This window comes from Danio rerio, chromosome 7 (assembly GCF_052040795.2).
Source record: "Danio rerio strain M-AB ecotype USA chromosome 7, GRCz13ab, whole genome shotgun sequence".
NCBI lineage: Eukaryota > Metazoa > Chordata > Actinopteri > Cypriniformes > Danionidae > Danio > Danio rerio.
In genome coordinates, this window is record NC_141027.1 from 1030001 (window position 1) to 1050128 (window position 20128).

General features: G+C 40.2%; 2 protein-coding genes across 6 annotated transcripts in view; both read right to left on the minus strand.

Moving 5' to 3' along the window:
* The window catches only part of alpk1 (alpha kinase 1), an 859869-nt gene that overhangs the window by 376162 nt on the left and 463579 nt on the right, over positions 1-20128 (minus strand). The window lies entirely within an intron of this gene.
* The window catches only part of LOC101886393 (mitogen-activated protein kinase kinase kinase 11), a 59478-nt gene that overhangs the window by 36364 nt on the left and 2986 nt on the right, over positions 1-20128 (minus strand). For all 5 annotated transcript variants that reach the window (XM_087260231.1, XM_087260234.1, XM_087260233.1 and 2 more), the window contains exon 2: positions 17433-17899. In XM_087260231.1, the coding sequence (XP_087116357.1) occupies positions 17433-17899 (467 nt within the window). The remainder of the gene's footprint in view (positions 1-17432; positions 17900-20128) is intronic.

A 20128-nucleotide genomic window follows, 5' to 3' on the forward strand; every position in this document is an offset into this window, starting at 1 on the left:
TCTGAAGTGATTTTGCCTCTAGATTTTGCTGATTTGAGCTCAATAAATCTGATCATGTCTTGATGTTGACTGATTTGATGAGGACAGTGCGGTCTGACTCTGCTCAGACTAAAGTCTCATCACTGAACAGAAATAATGTCCAGTATAGAATATAAAGTCCTTGCTCTCTTGAGTTTCAGATGGAGTGTGTGTGTGTGTGTATATAGACCTGTGTGTGTGTGTGTGTGTGTGTGTGTGTGTGTGTGTGTGTGTGTTTTCCCCCATAACACTGGGTCGTCCACAGGAACAGAGCGCCGCTGTCTTTAGAAAATGAGTAGGAAGAGAAAAATGAAGAAGGAAAAAAGAAGAAAGAAAAACACAGGATGCAGATCAGGAGACGAGTACAGACAGGTCTGAGAAACACTGATAACATCACACACACACACACACACACACAGGTCTATATACACACACACACACACTCCATCTGAAACTCAAGAGAGCACAATGTGTGCACAAACTCTCTCAAACACACACACACAAACACTGTGACTGATGGAGAAGCAGAGGATCATGGGAGAAAAACGTGGGCGAATGACAACAAAGCAAAGAGAGAGAGAGAGAGAGAGAGAGAGAGAAAGAGAGAGAGAGAGAGAACACACACACACACACACACCACCATTTGAAGTGGAACAATGCTGCTTGAAATAAACACACTATAATCTATTATTGTATTATATTAATCTATTATTTAATTATTAATTTATAAAAATATATAAAATATTTTAGACTCACTTCAACATTTAAAAAACTTCAACATTTATATATATATACACACACACACACACACACACACACACACACACACACACACACACACACACACACACACACACACACACACACACACACACACACACACACACACACACACACACACACACTGACTGGCCACTTTATTAGGTACACCTGTCCAACTGCTTATTCACACACATTTCCTATCAGCCAATCACATGGCAGCAGCTCACTGCATTTAGGCATGTAGACATGGTCAAGAGGATCTGCTGCAGCATCAGAATGGGCAGGAAAGGGGATTTAAAGGGCCATGAAACCCGCTCGTTTCAGCAGGGTGTTTTCACACCTCTACTTTGGAAAAAGTCAGAAAAGTGGGCGTGTCCAGCTCTGTTTAGGGGGGAGTGTCTGAGGAACTAAAGTGGGAGGGTGTGGGAGTGTCTATTTGGGCACGCGCGAGTTTCAGTCAAAATACACACACACAGTAGAAAGTGATGGTGTTTAACCTACATGGACATCTGTAGTCGAATTATTTGCCAAATTATTAAATGGTGGACTTTTACTGCAGTTTGACTCTTTCATTCAGGGAATTCATTCATGTCCCTCGCGACAAACGCGATATTTGATTCGAGGAACTGCTCTAAGCGTGTATTTTTCATGCAATGTTTGATACCGCACGGCGAATGAGAGAAAAAAACCTCCGCATTTCCCGGAAACTTAGATGCACTCGGCAGGTAGCGTCAGAAAGCCGCGTGTGTTATTCCGGTCACAAAATGCGGTGAAAACCCTACACGAGGTTAAAGTTTGGTTGTGGTGCTAACATGTTTACACTCGGTGCAATAGTTAACTTAGTTCGATACAAACGAACTGAATAAACAAAGAGCACTGGTCGCTCACTTACCAAATCTGTAGAGACAGGACAATCACCAGCAACTAGAGCCGCGTCTTTATTAAGAGGAGACTACAAGCGAATCCAATCTCAGCGTTTGCAGATGAGAACAGCTCTCAGGTAAACAATAATCCTCCTTAGACACGTAAGTTATTGTTGTCGAGCGTCGCGTACACTGTTAATCCACACGTGACTCCAGCTGAGCTCTCACAGAGAGAAAATGAAAACAAAACTTCACTGCAGCAAACTATAAAAGCAACACTTCACGCTTGTTTTGCCAACACAACGTGGCGTCTCTGTCGTCTAAACACTGTGACAGTAATGAATATTAATGAAGCTGCACAATAGAGCGCACTGATTGGTTTGAACCAAGCTTTACTCATGCATTAATGCAGCACACTGTGAGACGTAATAAGACTCACTCTGGCACAGACGTCCAGTCTGCACGCTGGAATACACGCTATTATGTCATGACCGTGACGCAGCTTCAAAAATCTGTTTCAAACCGGAAGTACGAATTTGCTTGAAATAACGCAAAAACAACCAATTTACACTTTTTAGTGAAATATAGGTGTCCTAATAGTGTTTTTAGCAGTGTGGGACACATATACCACTGTCAACAGCTCAACACATGTGTTCTGGTGTTTCGTGACTTTGAACGTGGCATGGTTGTTGCTGCCAGACGGGCTGCTCTGAGTATTTCAGAAACTGCTGATCTACTGGGATTTTCACACACAACCATCTCTAGGGTTTACAGAGAATGCTCCGACAAAGAGGAAATATCCAGTGAGCGGCAGTTCTGTGGGCGCAAATGCCTTGTTGATGAGGCCAGAGGTCAGAGGAGAATGGCCAGACTGGTTCCAGCTGATAGAAAGGCAACAGCAACTCAAATAAGCACTCGCTACAACCGAGCTCTGCAGAAGAGCATCTCTGAACACACAACACGTCCAACCTTGAGGCGGATGGGCTACAGCAGCAGAAGAGCACACCGGGTGCCGCTCCTGTCAGCTAAGAACAGGAAACTGAGGCTACAATTCACACAGACTCACCAAAACTGGACAATAGAAGATTGGAGAAACGTTGCTGCTCTGATGAGTCTCCATTTCTGCTGACACATTCAGATGCTCGGCTCAACAACATGAAAGCATGGATCATCCTGCCTTGTATCAGCGGTTCAGGCTGGTGGTGGTGGTGTAATGGTGTGGGGGAGATTTTCTTTGGGTCCATTAGTACCAATTGAGCATCAACGCCACAGCCTACCTGAGTATTGCTGCTGACCATGTCCATCCCTTTATGAGCACAGTGTCTCCATCTTCTGATGGCTACTTCCAGCAGGATAACGCAGCATGTCATAAAGCTCAATCATCTCAGACTGCTGAACATGACGATGAGTTCACTGTACTCAAATGGCCTCCACAGTCACCAGAGCTCAATCCAATAGAGCAGCTTTGGGATGTGGTGGAACGGGAGATTGGCATCATGGATGTGCAGCCGACAAATCTGCAGCAACTGTGTGATGCTATCATGACAATATGGAGCAAAATCTCTGAGGAATATTTCCAGTAGCTTGCTGAATCTCTGACACCAAGGATTAAGGCAGATCTGAAGGTGAAAGGGGTCCGTCGCTGTACTATTGAGGTGTACCTAATAAAGTGGCCGGTGAGTGTGTATAGATATATATAAATTACAATATATAATTTTGTTTTGCATTCGTACACACACATCCAATGTAATGTAAACACATATTTATATAACTATAATTTTGTCCTCACCTGTATAATGTGATATATAGGTGTGTATTTCTCTGCAAGTGTATTTGCAGCTGCTCCAGTGTGTTGTGTATGTGATTATTATCAAGCCCTCACGGAATCTTCACCCGCAGAACACAATCTCACACACACACACACACACACACACACACACACACACACACACACACACACACACACACACACTTCACGCACTTCAACACTGTTCAGGGTTTTCTCCTGCTGTTGACATGGTGATGTGTGTGTGTGTGTGTGTGTGTGTGTGTGTGTGTGTGTGTGTGTGCTGTAGGTCAGCAGGGGGTGTAAGGGTCAGTTCACACACTAATAAAGCGGACCTCATGATGGAGTCTCCCTGAAGGCCTGCTATAGGTGTTATTTCAATAATGATCCTGTGTGTTCCAGATCTACAACACAGTTCCTCTTCAACAGTCTAATAAAGCGCATCCACCTCTAATAAAAGCCTCACGAGGAGCCACAAAGCACGCTTGTCCAGAATATGCAGCTTTATACAGGAGAAACATCCATAATTAAAACTTCATCAGCAGTTCTGTGTAGCGTCTGTGAGAGACTTCTGTTTTGAAGAGGCAGTTCACACAATTAATCATCCTTCTCTCATCATTTACTTGTTTCAAACCTTTAGGAGTTTCCTTCCTCTGTTGAACACATGAGGAATGCTGAAAACCTGTAACCATTGACTTCCATTGTATTTGTTTTTTCAATGTCAAGTCAATGGTTACCAGTTCTTCACAATATCTTCCTCAGTGTTCAACAGAATACACTCATAGAGGTTTATAACCACTTGAGGAAGAGTAAACCATGGGTAAATGTGGGGTGAACTGACCCTTTAAAGAGACCCACAAAATGAAGTAATGAGTTGATTTCCTCCCCTACAGCTCATCAAGGATGTGACTGTTTATTTTCAGGCGAACACTCCAGCAGTTTTTGAGCTGAATCTGTGGTGTTGTGCTTCATATATTGGCAGTGAATAGTGATTAAAAATAAACACACAGAAGAGAGCATACCTGTCAACACTGGGATGTGAAAATAAGGGATATGCCCACCATATTAAGGGTCATACAAATGCACACATCTAGCGTTATAATGATGCATTCGACTGCTTTCCCAACTGCTTATGCTCATTTTGGAGGAAATTAGTTGTGTTTGGAAAAACACATCAAGATCGACAACTTTAAATATTATTATTATTAATTATGTGTATATGACTGTTCAAACATACACCCAAAATCCTAGAGCTGAGGATCTTTGCCTGAACCCGACAGGTTCGGGTTTAATTTCTATCATTGTAGACGGGGTCAGGCTGGGCTTGGGTCATGTGATGCATTTCGATTAGTGCAAGAAAGTAATTGCACTAATTCCGACAAAACGATCAATTCGTGCAAAAGATGGAACATTATCCGCTTTAATCCAGAACCTAGTCAAACAGATCTGTGAATGTGGTCCAATTGTAGTCACTTTAAGGACTCTACAACCCCCATGCATGACTTATTGATATTTCCACATATATTGTATATATATGCAACATCACACTCGTAGCAGTGTGATATGGCTGTATATCGGCACTGGTGGGAGGCGTGCGATGGCACGAGGCCGCAGGCCGAGTACCTTAGTGCCCCCACCAGTGCCTATATACAGCATATTGCACTGCTACGAGTGTGATATTGCGTTTATACAACAGTTTGACGGCATAATTGTGTATATAAAAACAAAATTAAACATGGAGAGTCTCAAAACCCCTTTTGTATGAGGAACTACTTTCTTCCGGATTTAAATCATGAGCTGACAGGTAAACAGCTGAGCGTTCATCTATTAAACTGTAGATCTGTAGTGTCTGCTCTCTGCTGGCTGTATGTGGGCGGAGTAATACACAAAGGGTAAAGAGGCTGTAGGAGTTCTGATATTGCAGAATATCGCACGGCTATCAGCTAATCAGATTCGAGAACCAGACAGAACTGTTGTATAAATATATATATTTTATTTTCACAATATTTCCAAAAAGAATGTCTAATATTTATGAAATATTAAAGATGATGATGATGATGATGACAATAATACTAACAATGAATTACACGTCACTATCATGCTGGCTTGAATGTGTAGTGATGGAGAAGTGAAGCTTTCTGAACCAGTGAAGCGCTTGACTTAATTGTATCGGAAAGCAGTTCATTACTCGAAGCTTCCTAAATCAGAGCTCGATGAGGACCTCTGCTGGTGAAAGTGTGGGAAAGACCTTTTCACATATGATGTGGGAATGTCCGGAGGTGCAAAGACTTTGGGATTCGGTGCTGGACATTTTATTTAAAGTCACAAAAATGTGTTTCCCCGAAGATCCTGTATTGTTACTATTGAATGATAACTCTCAATTTCCCTTCAATGCAAACGTCTGTAAATTTTGGTTAGCTGCTTCAACTGCTACAAAGAAAATGTTGGTACACAGGTGGAAACCTCCTCATGATCTCTCAGTTAAGCACTGGTTACATTCATTATTGCAAATACTGTATCTGGAACTGTCATCAGCACGGATCAACCATGCCAAAGTGGACATTCTTACGGTATGGAAGATCTATATACGCAACGTCAAAGAAATCTTGGACACTTAACCCTCACCTGATGCTACGGATGTCAACGTAATGTAAATTATCGAACAGCTTGGTCTAAACTATAGTTATTCTGTGTTTCCTGATGTGCGTATAATGGGATGGGGGGATGGGGAATATATACGGGGTAATATCTGTAAAAGTATTTTCCTGTCTGATTGTAAAAAGTTTTATATTTTCATTTATGGAAATAAAAAACGTAATTACCAACAAAAAAAAAACGTGTGCAAAAATGAAAAAAAAATGCAGAGGCCCCCCTGCAGGGATCACTGACGGGGCCCCCTGATGATGGGGGGGTGAAGGGTCACAAATTGAGGAGCGGGGAAGGGAGGCGGTGGAGCGACAACGCGGGAAGCCTTCACAAACTGAGGAGCGATCACAAACCGAAAGCGGCGAGAGCGTCAAAGTAGCCAGAAATCATTCAGTTCAGTGAGAATCAGCGGTGAGAAATCCGGTGTGAGCGCCGAGGAGAGTTGAAATCAAGCCAACTTTATGGTATGAGCTATGAAACGGGTCGGCGGCAAGCAATCAGAATGAAGTAGTCCAAGTTCAGAGAACACAGACCTGTGAAGTTTAGTTCAGACCACAGTTGTTCCCAAGAGTTTGATTATTGCGGTTGCTGGATTTACAATTATTGAAAATCGCGACGATGTGGGGCCCCCTAATCACACAGGGCCCCCCCACGGTGCGTGCCCTGCGGACCCGTCCGCTACGCCACTGAACAACAGTAATATAAACAAACTACTCAATTACTGTAGTGTTTACACATGGTATGCTCCATTACACCACCAATGACTGTAGTAAAATCCAAGCTATTTACACGCATTTACACTTATCATATTCCAACTAGTCCCGTTCCAAACAGAGATCGAACCAGCGACTCCTGCATGGGAGGCGAATGCTCTAAGGAGGAGGCTGGATGAGGGATGCATTCAGGCTGCACTCGCCAGCTGGCCTCCGTTAAACACTATACTACGATACGCAGTGATTTTCTTTAAAGATAGTTGTAAAACAAATACGCCAATACACATTAGTATGGTTCAAAACATTTAACTATAATTTACTATTGTATTTTAGTTAAATACTGGTGTGCAGGACTGGTGCAGGGCTTTGAAACAGTATGGAAGCGATGTCTAATCTCTCGCTATACACTTTACTAACACATGAGGGTGTTTAAACCTTTTAATCAAAATTCAAGCGGTCACGTGGGGATAGGCGAAAATGAAGCTCCGGTGCACTGCTTCACTGCGAGATGTAATGTTTTTCTTATATGATTCGAAGCCTCTGCGCACAACGTCACGTCACTATGAATGTGCTTGAATGCGAGTTATCAGTGATAAACAGTCCTGCTGTTACTTCATGAAAAATACATTCATGATTTGCATCAAGCACAACTGAAGCACTGCAGTTAGAAATACTTATTTTGCACTATTGTTGTGCATGTCAATTTAATAAACAAATCTTATTTCTGCTACAAAACAAAACGTAAGATCAGAATAAATCATTCAATTCAGTGCTGAAACGTCATCAGTAAATAAATAGAAAACAAATGAAAGCAAGAGCGGACAAAAGAAAGGAAGAAAAGTCTGACTTCCATCACTCTTTAAACGTTTCGTTATGCGTTGATTTACATATTTCTGTGTTTGTGGAAAAGCAGGCGCAGCAGGTCCAACATATATGGAGACCCGGAAGGGACGTTGTGCTGGGAAAAAAATTGGTTGGAAAAAAAAAACGGGTGAGAGAGAAAAAAAAAAAGTGTAATAGAAAGACATATTTCTATAAGGTTTTGCGTTCCCTCGCAAAACTGTTCCTCCACAAACACTTCCTGTTCACTTCATCCATGTTAACCCTCCTGTTTCTGCCGACATTCTCCCGTATTTTACCATTATATCCAACTTTCTTCACATTAAAGCTGTGCGTCCATCGTCGCCTTTAATATGCAACCTCTGAAGTATACACGCTGACAGACACACTCCGTAGAATAAACTGATCCCAGATCAGCTTCTGTACACGCCATTTAAAGTGACACCTGTTATCAACAAGTGCAGAGCAGCAAATGAATCTCTCGTTTTGTTTTGTTTGATAACAGAGGTGTCACTGTAAGAATGCACAGATCTATAATGAAAGCTTTCCATTACTTTAGAAACTGTTTGTGCTCGTTTAAGAGAAATGAAGCTGTTTAAAATCAAACATGCAGGACAGAGATGTTTACATGTTATTCAGTGTGTTTGTCTGTGTTTAAACATACACCTGAATCCAAAAGTGTCCAGCACTTTTTCTCCTCTCTGTAAATGGCGTGTACAGAAGCTGATCTGGGATCAGTTTATTGTATGGAAAGCGCCTGTCAGTCAGCGCTTATACATGCAAGTGTAACCCCGCCGGTCCTTAGCCACCCAACCCGCTCCGAGCTGGTATCGAACCGGCGACCTTTCGCATGGGAGTCGGGTGCTCTAACAAGGAGGCTAAAGACCATGACCTCCAGTGTTTGTCGCTAGAGCACCTTTAGAGGTCAGAGGAGTGAGGTTTACCTGCACAGCACTCACTAGCTGACCTCCGTTACACAATCACTGGTTCAGAGGTAGCATGAAAGGCGACGATGGATGCACAGCTTTAATTAGGGGTGTAACGATTTATCGTTGTACGATTTATTGCGATGCAAAAATGTCTCGATATGCATTGTGGCGTTATGACGATTTGATAACGATATGACGTCTGTTTTCTCTTATTAGTTGAGCTGTTTGCACGCTAGCTACGTTCCACCTGCTGTCGCACGTGAGTTCAGATTGCAGCAGCAGTAATGTTAGCAGACCAAGATGAGTGGAGCTGAAATAGAGGATGACCCATCCTCTCAAAATCAGACGTCTGGCAACATTTTGGTTGTCCAGTCATTGCTTTAGACTCGTCCGCTTTTTGACACGCATCCTGGGTCACACATCCTAAGTTTTAAAGTCTTCACAGTGATTTACATACTTTGCACAGCGACATGGATACCTCCTAATGGTGTTGAAAGAGTCACATACTGTATTTATAAGGTACAATTCACCCTAAAATATCATTCTGTCTTCATATAATGATGTACTGGCGGCCGCAAAATCACACATGACGTGAGCTGACGTGAGCTGTTACTACAGAGGGTGGATGATAGACGCGCGCGTATGGCAAGCCGCTTTAGCATTTAAACCTTTGATCTGACTATCCATAAATATATTTAGAGATATCTCTAATTATATTTTGACTAGTCATAATTATACCTATTATTGACTAGTCATAATATATTATATAATTGAAAGCGTGCACATTATTTAAATAATCATATATCGCATTTTAGAGTTATGATTACGACGAGCATTAACCCTTTTAAGTACAGAGGTAAACAAAAATGCACGTCAACATGATACACTTGATAGCGCCGACATCAGCGACGCCGAAGAAATAGTAAACCTGCCTAAACTGCTGAAAAGAGCCACGACTGTCCTGTGTAATGAAAAGACGGCCACCCTGTCACTCATCATGCCCAACATGAAGACAGACATCCATAAAAACCTCTCAGACAGATACACATCAGTTCAGGATTATCTTATAGAACTGCTGATTACCTGGAAATGTGGATTGCACACACAAAAAACGCAAGTGACCAAGCAAAGCCTTAAGCTCTTACTGTTAAATTCAATTGAATAGAAAACTTTTTTTTTTTGCACCTTTACTTAAATTGTTTCTTAATTTTGTCTCTGTCATTTCAATAATATTTTTTAAGAAGTTTTTAAATTGTTTTATTTTCCAGAGACAGGCCTGTTAAATTTATTTTCTTAAAGAAGGTTCAGTTTAACAAGTTGAAACAAAAGAAATACATAAAAAATAGTTCACTTGGTAAAATTTGCATTTCAGTTTAATTTTCAATTTTTATTCCAAATATCGTGATACATATCGAAACGTGAAAATTATATCGTGATACACATCGTATCGTGAGCTGAGTGTATCGTTACACCCCTAGCTTTAATGTAAATAAAGTGGGATAGAATGGCAAAATACGGGAGAATTTCGGCAAAAACAGAAGGGATTAGATGAGTGAAGGGGACAGGAAGTGTTTGTGGAGAAACAGTTTTGTGAGGGAACGCAAAACATCTTTGCGAGAAAACACAAAAACCTAAATATATATACACCTCCTACCCATTTTATTATTTCACCCATTTTTTTTTCTCCAACCAATTATTTTTTTCTTCACCCAGCCATTTTTTTTCTCCTCCACTACGTCCCTTCCGGGTCTCCGTAAACATATGAGCAGGGAAGAGAAGGATTCTCACGGTGAACACCGGCGCAATACCGCTCTGTCATGAGCCGCAGTTTCAGTTTACTCTCAGTAAAGGCGAGCTTCTTTGGCGGTGATGTGTGCAGTGTCAGATTTCACATTTAGCGCACATTTGTGCTGAACACGCAGTGAATGCAGCGCATCGAGATTCAGGCCATTAAACAGCTGATCCACTCCGAGTCTTTCAGCGCTCTCTCCGAAAACTCTACTGATCTCGGCTGGCGGATCAACATTCAGCACATGATCGCTCTCATCAGAGACATTATTTGTAACTTTAGGTGGGTTTGCAAACCTGTGTACTTTTCATTGGTTCTTCCTCAAACTTCAGCCGTTTGCAGTTCTCGCGGTGACAGAAGTAGAGGTCTGCATTCCCACGGCTGTCCCGCGGGCACCGCAGGACCCGACCAGATTTCTGCAGTGCGGGAATAAATTTCCGAATAAATCGCGGGAGCGGTCGGTAACGGGTTTAATTTGGGACGGGAGCGGGCTGTCTAGCAATATCGCGGATATTGCTATGCGAATGAGAGAGAGAGAGAGAGAGAGAGAGAGAGAGAGAGAGAGAGCGAGCGAGCTTTGCCTGTGTGTGTACTTGGTGCTTGTGTGTGTTGGTGCGCGCACAAATGAGAGAGAGAGCTTTCCCAGATAGCAAAATACACTCGGGCCAGTTCCGGCTAGATTATCGCCTGCCGGAGACTTACCACTCGGCTCGGCTCCAGCTGCCGGACTCCGGATGCTTGTGGACTCACTGCCCGATTCCAGCCCGAATCAATCGGGCCAGATGTGGCGGCCGTAAGCGAGCCAAAGCTGCCGTATCCGCGCCGGAATCGGCCCGAGAGTAATGTGCGCTGCGGCCCGGAGCTGGCGCGACTCAGTATTTATGTACCTTTATATAAAACCTTTTGGTATGACATTGGTACTTGATACATGGTATTACAAGCCTTTGAGTTGATATAACAGCAAACGCCTGTGTATGCTTGGTGCTTGTGTGTGTGTTAGTGCGCATGCGCGCGTATGAGGGAGAGAGATTTGTCTGTGTGTGTGTGCTTGGTGCTGTGTGTGTTTATACAGACAGCTTGGCTGTCTGGACTGTATAGCTGGGGGATTTTCGGTTTTGTTCTCCCCCGCTCTTTAGCGGGATCGGGCACGACGGCCAGAAAACGGGGCGGGTCGGGCAGCGGGACAATAAATTCTTAATATAAGCAGGAGCGGTCGGGTTCGGGCTAAAACCTGGCGGGTGCGGGCAGAAGCGAGATTCAAAATTTAGTCCCGCGCAGATCTCTAGACAGAAGCTCCCTGTCATTTCATCTAGGTGCGCCTGGAAAGAGTGAGCGCATTGGGTGCGCCCCTCCATTGGAAACTTGCACGAACTTGCCTTAGCTATAGCCTCGGTCATATCCGGTGTGCATGGTTATTCGCCTCAGTGTATAAGCTCAGAACTTTCCACCAGCACACAGCTGGCATAACTTTACTAAGTTGCAGCAGTTTCATTCCATGTGTTGAGAAGCCTTTGCGATTAATTAACCGTGACAAATTAAAGCGCGGTTAATAATGAAACAGGTTAATCATTGCATCCCTACATGGCTGTAGATGTGGACTTGTTTGTGTTTAACAAACCTCGTCTACTAAACCGGTCACCATTCACTGCCATTATATGAAGCCCAGAGAACAACAGATTCAGCTCAAGATCTGCTTTAAAACAAACCGTCTCGTCCTCCGTGAGCTCCGGGTGAGCTCATTTCTCTGGTGAACTATCCTTTTAAAAGTATTTTGATGTGTGTCGTTATCTGTAGCCACTAAATCAAAAAGCTACGAATTGCCGTGAGATTGTGTTGCACTCTCAGCTCACATCGTTCAAAACAAAAGGTCCACATCGTCCCCCGATAATGTCCACAGACTGGACTGTTTTAGCAACTGGCTGAATGTAAAGGAGGACTGAGTAAAATTGTTTCTACTTTATAATTAATGTTCTCAACTCACAGCAATACAACGAGTACAATAGTTGTATTCAATACTTTATTATTATTTTCCATAACTGCACTACCTATATTTGGCATTTTTTTGCAGTCCACTTAGAATCCAACTTGGAAATCAATGTTTTCTTCATTGGCATTGATTGTTTTGAAATTTAAATGTCATTACCATGCCTGTGTTTTTATTTCTGTAATAAATATGGCTGTAAAGCAGGATCTTGATGGTTTATTGTGGGTTTGTTGTTTACATGAAGAAATCTGTGTTACAAGTTAAACTAAATTCTAATAGACAATTATATTTTGAATTTAAATTGTTTTTATCTTGCTTTTACATTAATTTTACATTTGAATAGCCAAAATTACAAGTCTTTAAAATGTGATTAATCAGGAGTAATTTATTTTTTTAAAGTGTGATTAGTTATCTTTGTCTAGCAATGCCCCTGCTGAAAGCTCATTTTTTGGAGATATCAACTAGACAAATCTAGAATATATTTTTTCTGATATTTACCTTAGATTTTCTGTCAAATTTGGGCTAAAACATGTTTTGTGAAGTACATAATTAATGTAATATAATACAATATACACGTGCTGTACATTTGCTGTAACTTCATTTAACTTCAGCTACAATCCGACATCAGTCCTCTTAAAAATGAGACTCTGCACCAAAGCATTGAAGATCGCTAATCATTAAAACTGAACATGTCACTGTCATGTCTGTAACTGGGGGCGACAGTTTAATGTGTTAAAGGCGCATGTTAACAGCCGAAAAACTATAAATGTGTACCTCATAGTACCCTAAAGACACTCAATCATCCCTTTACTGTGTGAATAAGCAGCAGTATGGTTCAAAAGTGCTAGTGCAGAAAAGGATGAGCGTGATGACAGGATTTGTATCAGAGAGTGTAGGATGAAGAGTTCCTGAGGATGAAGAGATCATGGGCTAATCTTCATTTCTGTGTGAACTGCCCCTCTAAAAGAGCTGTTTGTGGAGGAAGAGGAGATCACTGCGGCATCTCACACACACTCGCCAAGGGAAAAATCACACACACACACACACACACACACACACACTAATCAGAAAGCGCGCACACACACTCATAATAATCAGAACGCGCGCACACACAGGGGTCAAAGAGCAGAAGAGGACACAGACATGCTGGACTTTGTGTGTGTGTGTGTGTGTGTGTGTGTGTGTGTGTGTGTGTGTGTGTTATATTATTGTATTATTTATTCCTCATGTTCGTTCGACACCCACACACAGTTCAGAGAGTAAAACTCCTTCAAGAGTAGAAGTAAAATCTAATTTCACTCACACTCACACTCACTAGTTTCAACAAAACAAACTTTCTGTCCCTGCAAGCTTGATTTTTAACGTTTGATATTAAAACACCTGCTCTGAGAACAGAACATGTTTTAATAAATGCACAATATGCAATGATATATTACATTCAATTATCCAAAAAGCACTAGAACAGTTGCACTGAGATTAACCCTGATCTCTTAGTAATAAAGAAGAAACACATTTAAACCCGGAGAAATAAGCGAATATTATTAGCCTCCTGTGATATTTTAAGTATTTTTCCAAATATAAAATCCCGAGTGCTGTTCTTCAACATGTTTATTGCATATTTCGGTCCCACTTTATATTAAGTTGCCTTAACTAATATGTACTTACATAGGAATTAATAGTTTGTTAGGATGTACTTATTGTGTAAATACATGTCTTTATTGTGTACTTATGTTCAAATAAATACCTGTATGTAATTACATCTGTAATTAACTTCTGTATTTACATTTGTAAATACACTGTTGACCATCCCTTACACCTTAACCCACCCTTAAACCTACCCATACCAGCAAACCTGTCCATAACCCAACCCCTATCCCAACTCAAGAGCACCACAAGTGTCCTCAAATACATTATGAACACAGTAAGCACATTGTATTTATTTTCTGATGCAAGTACATAGTAGTTAAGGACACTTAATATAAAGTGGGACCCATATTTTTAATATAGTTTAAACAATTAATAATGTTACGGTATAGAACGTATTAAATATTTGTTCATTCATTTTATATATATGAGCAATTCCAGCGTTATGGATGTGACATTTGCAGTAAAAACTCAACACATAAATTGACAGAGAAAGTATATGTTAACATTATATTGAAAAATTTGATTATATTTTCTAGAGCAACTAGCCACAGAGTTATGGGAGCAGAAAAATATCAATCAGTAAACGTGTTTTGTACTTTAAATGAGGAAAATAAGCATGCGTTATGGATGTGACAAAAAAAGTCTGCCAGTTTACAGTATACAACACACTTTGTAGAAATTCTGTGAATTAAACTGCACAACCCCAAAAGAAATAATGCTAATCAAAAGGATTAGAGTCGGCTTTCTATAAAACAAAAATTATTGGTTTTATTTTATTTAATATTTTCACATTTCTGAGGAAAAAGTGTTGTTATGGATGTGACGCATGTAAAATTACCATTTGTGTTACTTTAGTAAATCAAATAGAATAGTTTGAAAACATGAACAGATGCTTTTTGAGTATTTTTAAAGTACTGCTTACACAAAAAACCCAGAAATGGTTTCTGTATTTTGGTAAAAACTAAATTTTTTTTCATGGCAAGGTTGACATTTGCACAGAATTGCTCATATATATATCATTTGGAGCTGATGTGGTGCAGGTCTCTCTCTCTCTCTCTAGAGCTGCGCTTGATTGCAGTGCAGCTGTGTTGCGAGTGGGAGCGTATATAAGCTGGAGGAGAGGAACAAAGGACGGATCTTTCTGCTCGGTGACGGTTGCAAATCTCCGTCGTCGTCGTCATTGTTGCCGCCGCTGTTGTTCCGAGCGTTTCCTATCTCCTGCCCCAGACTGTTGGTTGACTTACTGGTGTGATTGATTGATTTCTGTAGCTGACAGTTTAATTCTTTTGTAAAGTGCTCTCCGTTAGATCCGAGCCTTTTCACTTATTAAATATCTGTATTATTTTGGTTTTAAATAGAAGCGGTAGGTTGGGAATAGCCCAATGACTGTAAAAAATATGGACGACGCGACAGCCCTTTTTCCCATTGAACGCCTTGAGGGCAAAACGCCTGCTTGACGGGAACAAACTGTCGCAAAAGACTGCTGAAATTGGAGCCTTGACATGCGCAGAAGGATTGTCTGATGGAGCCAGAGGAGGAGCCGCGATAATGAGCGGAGTCGAGCTTCCAATCAAACGCTTTATGTAAAATCAACCACGCCCCCCGAACTTCTCAGCATGCGTTTGCTGTCATATCAACACAAATGGATGTAATAACGTTAACAAATATGAGGGTTTTATATATTCAATCGCGCCAGCTCCAGGCCGCAGCGCATAACCTACTCGCGGCGTCGCGGGCTGATTCCGGCTCGCATGCGGCAGCGCCGGCTCGCTCGGCCACCGCATCTGGCTCGATTGACTCGGGCAGGAATCGGGCAGTGAGTCCAGGCATCCGGAGTAGGTCCAGCAGAGGTAGTCAGTCTGAGCTCTGAGGGGTAAGTCTCCGGCAGGCGAGAATCTAGCCGGAACTGTGTTTTGCTATCTGGGTGGTTAGGCGTGTATCAGCAAACTAATAAAGCCCGAAAAAAGCCCTAACCTTAGCGAATAAACAGTGTTCCACCAGGATCATGTATGTCAGAAACTATAGTTTACGGCTGAACTCATTTTGTCATGGTAAAATAACACAGAAATCGAATAATAACACTTCAGTCTTCTGCCGAAGCTCAGACGCGCTGCTTTGAGAAACTGTTAATCACAGCTGTCAATCACGATGACACGCCCAGCATTAAATTACTGCTAAAAACAAACTGTTTACAAAAATGAAGATCTGCACCTATTTCAGCACAATAACCAGTGCCTTAATCCACCAGAACCATCTTTCGGGACATTTTATTGCAAGTGTAATTAATTTTTTTTATTTGGGCTCAAGTCTCCTTCATTAACACGGAGGAGGAGGGCTTTATGACTTGTACTGCAGCCAGCCCCCAGGGGGCGATCTACCGGCCGAGACCTTCACTCAAACGCAGGCTTGCGGCACACTTGGAATAGCCATTTACTTTAAATGTTTTCTCCTGGTTTGTGGCAGCGAGGGAGAAAGCGAAGCTTGCTGTAATTTTATTTGGGCTACTTTTTATTTGAGCAGGTGAGTTATTAATATTTCCCCGCAGGTCAGATATCTTTTTGTTTATTATTTTGGCCTGGAATCCCTTTCCAGGAGATGCTTCTAATGTCTTTGTTGTCTAAGAAGATAATAAAGCTTGTTACTTCTTGATAAACGTTGTGATCATTGTGAGCTGGGAAAAACCCTAAATTGAGTATTTAAGTTTAATTCATTTATTTATTGACACTCTTGATATTGTTCACATCAACCCTAGACTGGCCGGGACGTAACTATAATCACAAACATATTAAACCAAACTATCAGATGATGGCATTTTAACAAATGCTAACGAGATGAATAATATTAATATGAATAAATAAACTGAAAAACAAATGAATAAATTAAATAGAAAAACCACTAAATTATTATTTTCAGCACATTCCCATACACTTAATAACAAATCTCTAATCACTGATGTCTTTCCTCTTCGTCATGATGACAGTAAATAATATTAGGCTAGATATTCTTCAAGACACTTCTATACAGCTTAAAGTGACATGTAAAGGCTTCACTAGGGTAATTAGGGTAAAGTTAGGGTAATTAGGCAAGTCATTGTAGAACAGTGGTTTATTCTGGAGACAATCCAACACTAATATTGCTGAAGGAGCTAATAATATTGAGCTTAACATGACTTTAACACTATTAAGAACTGCTTTTATTCTAGCCCAAATTAAACAAATCAGACTTTCTCCAGAAGAACACATGTTAGAGGAAATACTGTGAACAACTCCTGAATCTGTTCAACATCATCTGAGAAATATTTATAAACAATAGTCCTGACGTCAGCTGTGTGTGGCCTCTGTGTTGTGTGTTTGTGTGTGGGGATGTATATAGTGCAGATACACCAGACACCATCCTGCAGTGATGATGATGATGGAGTAAACTCGACTCAACTCAAATGCGTATGCAGCACTTACTGTTGTTGGACTTGAGGTCTCGGTGTATGACCGGTACGATGGCCTCGCTGTGCAGGTACAGCATCCCTCTGGCGATCTGCACGGCCCAGTTGACCAACACATGTGGAGGGATCCTCCTGCCGGCCAGCGCTCGGCTCAGGGCCCCGCCGGACGCGTACTCCATGATCAGACACAGGTTGGGCTCCTGCAGACAGACGCCCTTCAGGCTGATGATGTTGGGGTGCTGCAGCATGGCGAACAGGCGGGCTTCGTTCTGGACGTTCTGCGCAGTCACGCTGATGTCCTCGTCTGGATCCTGACGGGCTGCTTTCACCGCCACTAGCTCGCCTCGCCAGGTCCCACGGTAAACCTTCCCGAAACCCCCGACCCCGATCACCTCCTGCAGGCTGAGCTCGCAGAACTCCACCGGCTGCGGCTCCAGAGCGCTGACCACCGGCGGGGCCACCACACCGGACTTGCCATAACCACTGCGGAACGAGAGAGCGGAGATTAAATATATATATTATATATATATATATATATATATATATATATATATATATATATATATATATATATATATATATATATATATATATATATATATATATATATATATATATATATATATACATTAACTGACGTTACAAATAACAGTAATAACAGTAGATGGCGCTTTTACAACTAACAAACTAAAATAAAACGTAGGCATGCAAAATAGACGAAAAACTAAAGCTAAACAAAGCTAGCTAACACTAACTGTAATTCACTGGCTCTGGCTCCAGACCAGCTTGAAATTAGTAAACTAACCATAAAACTATTGGTCAAAAAACTAATTTGAAATAGTTTTAAAATAAAAAAAAAGAAAACAATTTTAAAAATAGCATCGAAATAAAAACTAGACGGCTGTATATATAGGAGCACCAGTAGATGGCGCTTTTACAGACAAATGCTCATGATTATAGTTAATAACTGGAATAAAATGTAAGAATTCTGAATAAACTAAAAACTAAAACAAAACAGTCACTGAAAAACTAACTAACGTAAACTAATAATTAGTAAAGATTATGAATTATTAAGCATAATCATTCATCTGACCTGCGGCTAACCTGAAATGAACTGTAGTTTAGTAAACTAAAACAGCAAACTATAACAACCTTATTCTGGTGCAAATTTATTTTAGTAAATAAAAACTAAGGCTGTGTCCGAAACCTCCTACCACTCAGTTGGTACTGCATTTGAATTTAAACCTACTACTCGGCCTATGGAAAAGTATGTTCTATACAGTATGAATGTATGTGCCATTTTGTCATGGTCATGTGACCTATCTGCGCCAGTTGCGTCGCTTCACTCACATTTATAAATTCTCTCGTAGGGCATCATGTGATAGCGCAACGTGCATCGTATGTGCACTTCAGAATTCAGGAAGTAGTAGGTCATCCGGGTACTTCTCGCATACTGATTTTTGAATTCAATAAATTCGGACATACTACTCGACTCGCATACTTATTTTAGTGTACTGTATAGTATGAAAGTATGCGGTTTCGGACACAGCCTAAAACTATAGGTAAGAAATTTTTGTTAACTGAAATACAAAAAAAAATAAATCACAATCACAATAAATGAAAAATGAACAAACCAAACAACAGTCACAGAACAACTGAACTAAAAACAACAAAATAAAACTAAATCAAAATGAACAGCAAATTTAAAAATAGCATCAAAATGAAAACTAATTTAAAACAAAACTTTAATAACATTAGTCTGTAGCGAAGATATTTAGTAAATCAAAACTAAAACTATTGATCAAAAAATGGTTTTCGTTTGCAAATAAGATAAATTCCCGATAAATGAAAAACTAAACGAAACTAATAAGTCAACTAAAATAAAAACTAAAAAAACTGTTCAAATTGAAACAAATTAAATTTAAAAAAAATACAATAAAAACGAATGAAGAACACGAAACCATAATAATCTCAGTGTGGAGCAAAGTTATTTAGTAAAAAACATTTTCACTAACTAAAATAAAATGAAAAATTCACGATAAATGAAAAACTAAACAAAACTAACAACATTCCCAAAAAACTAAACAAAACTAAAAACAAACAAAACAATTATTGAAACAAACTAAACCAAAATAAAGAGCAAATTTAAAAATAGTATCAAAATAAATAGCAATTTAAAACATAAAAATATACTAACCTTAGTCTGGAGTGAACTATTTAGTGAATGAAAACTAATACTAATGGTCAAACAAACATTTTCTTTAACAAATGAAAAACAAAAGTTTCACACTAAATGAAAAACTGAACAAAACAGTCACTGAAAAACCAAACTAAAAACTAACAAAGCAGTTAACGAATCAAACTAAAACTAAACGAAATGAACAGTAAATTTCAAAATAAAAACTTTTAAACTATTTAAAACATAAAACTATAATTACCTTCGTCTGTAGTGATAGCATTTTGTAAACTAAAACTATTGTCAAAAACATTTTCGTTAACTGAAATTAAATTTTTAAAATTCACATTAAATGAAAAACTAAACAAAACTAACAAAACCCATTTAAAATAGCACCAAATAAAAAAACTAATTTGAAACTATTAATAACCTTAGTCTGGAGCGAAGATATTTAGTAAACAAAAACAAAAAACATTTTCGTAAAAAAAAAAAAAAAATTTCAAACTAAAGTCAAACTAAAACTAAATGAACAAAAT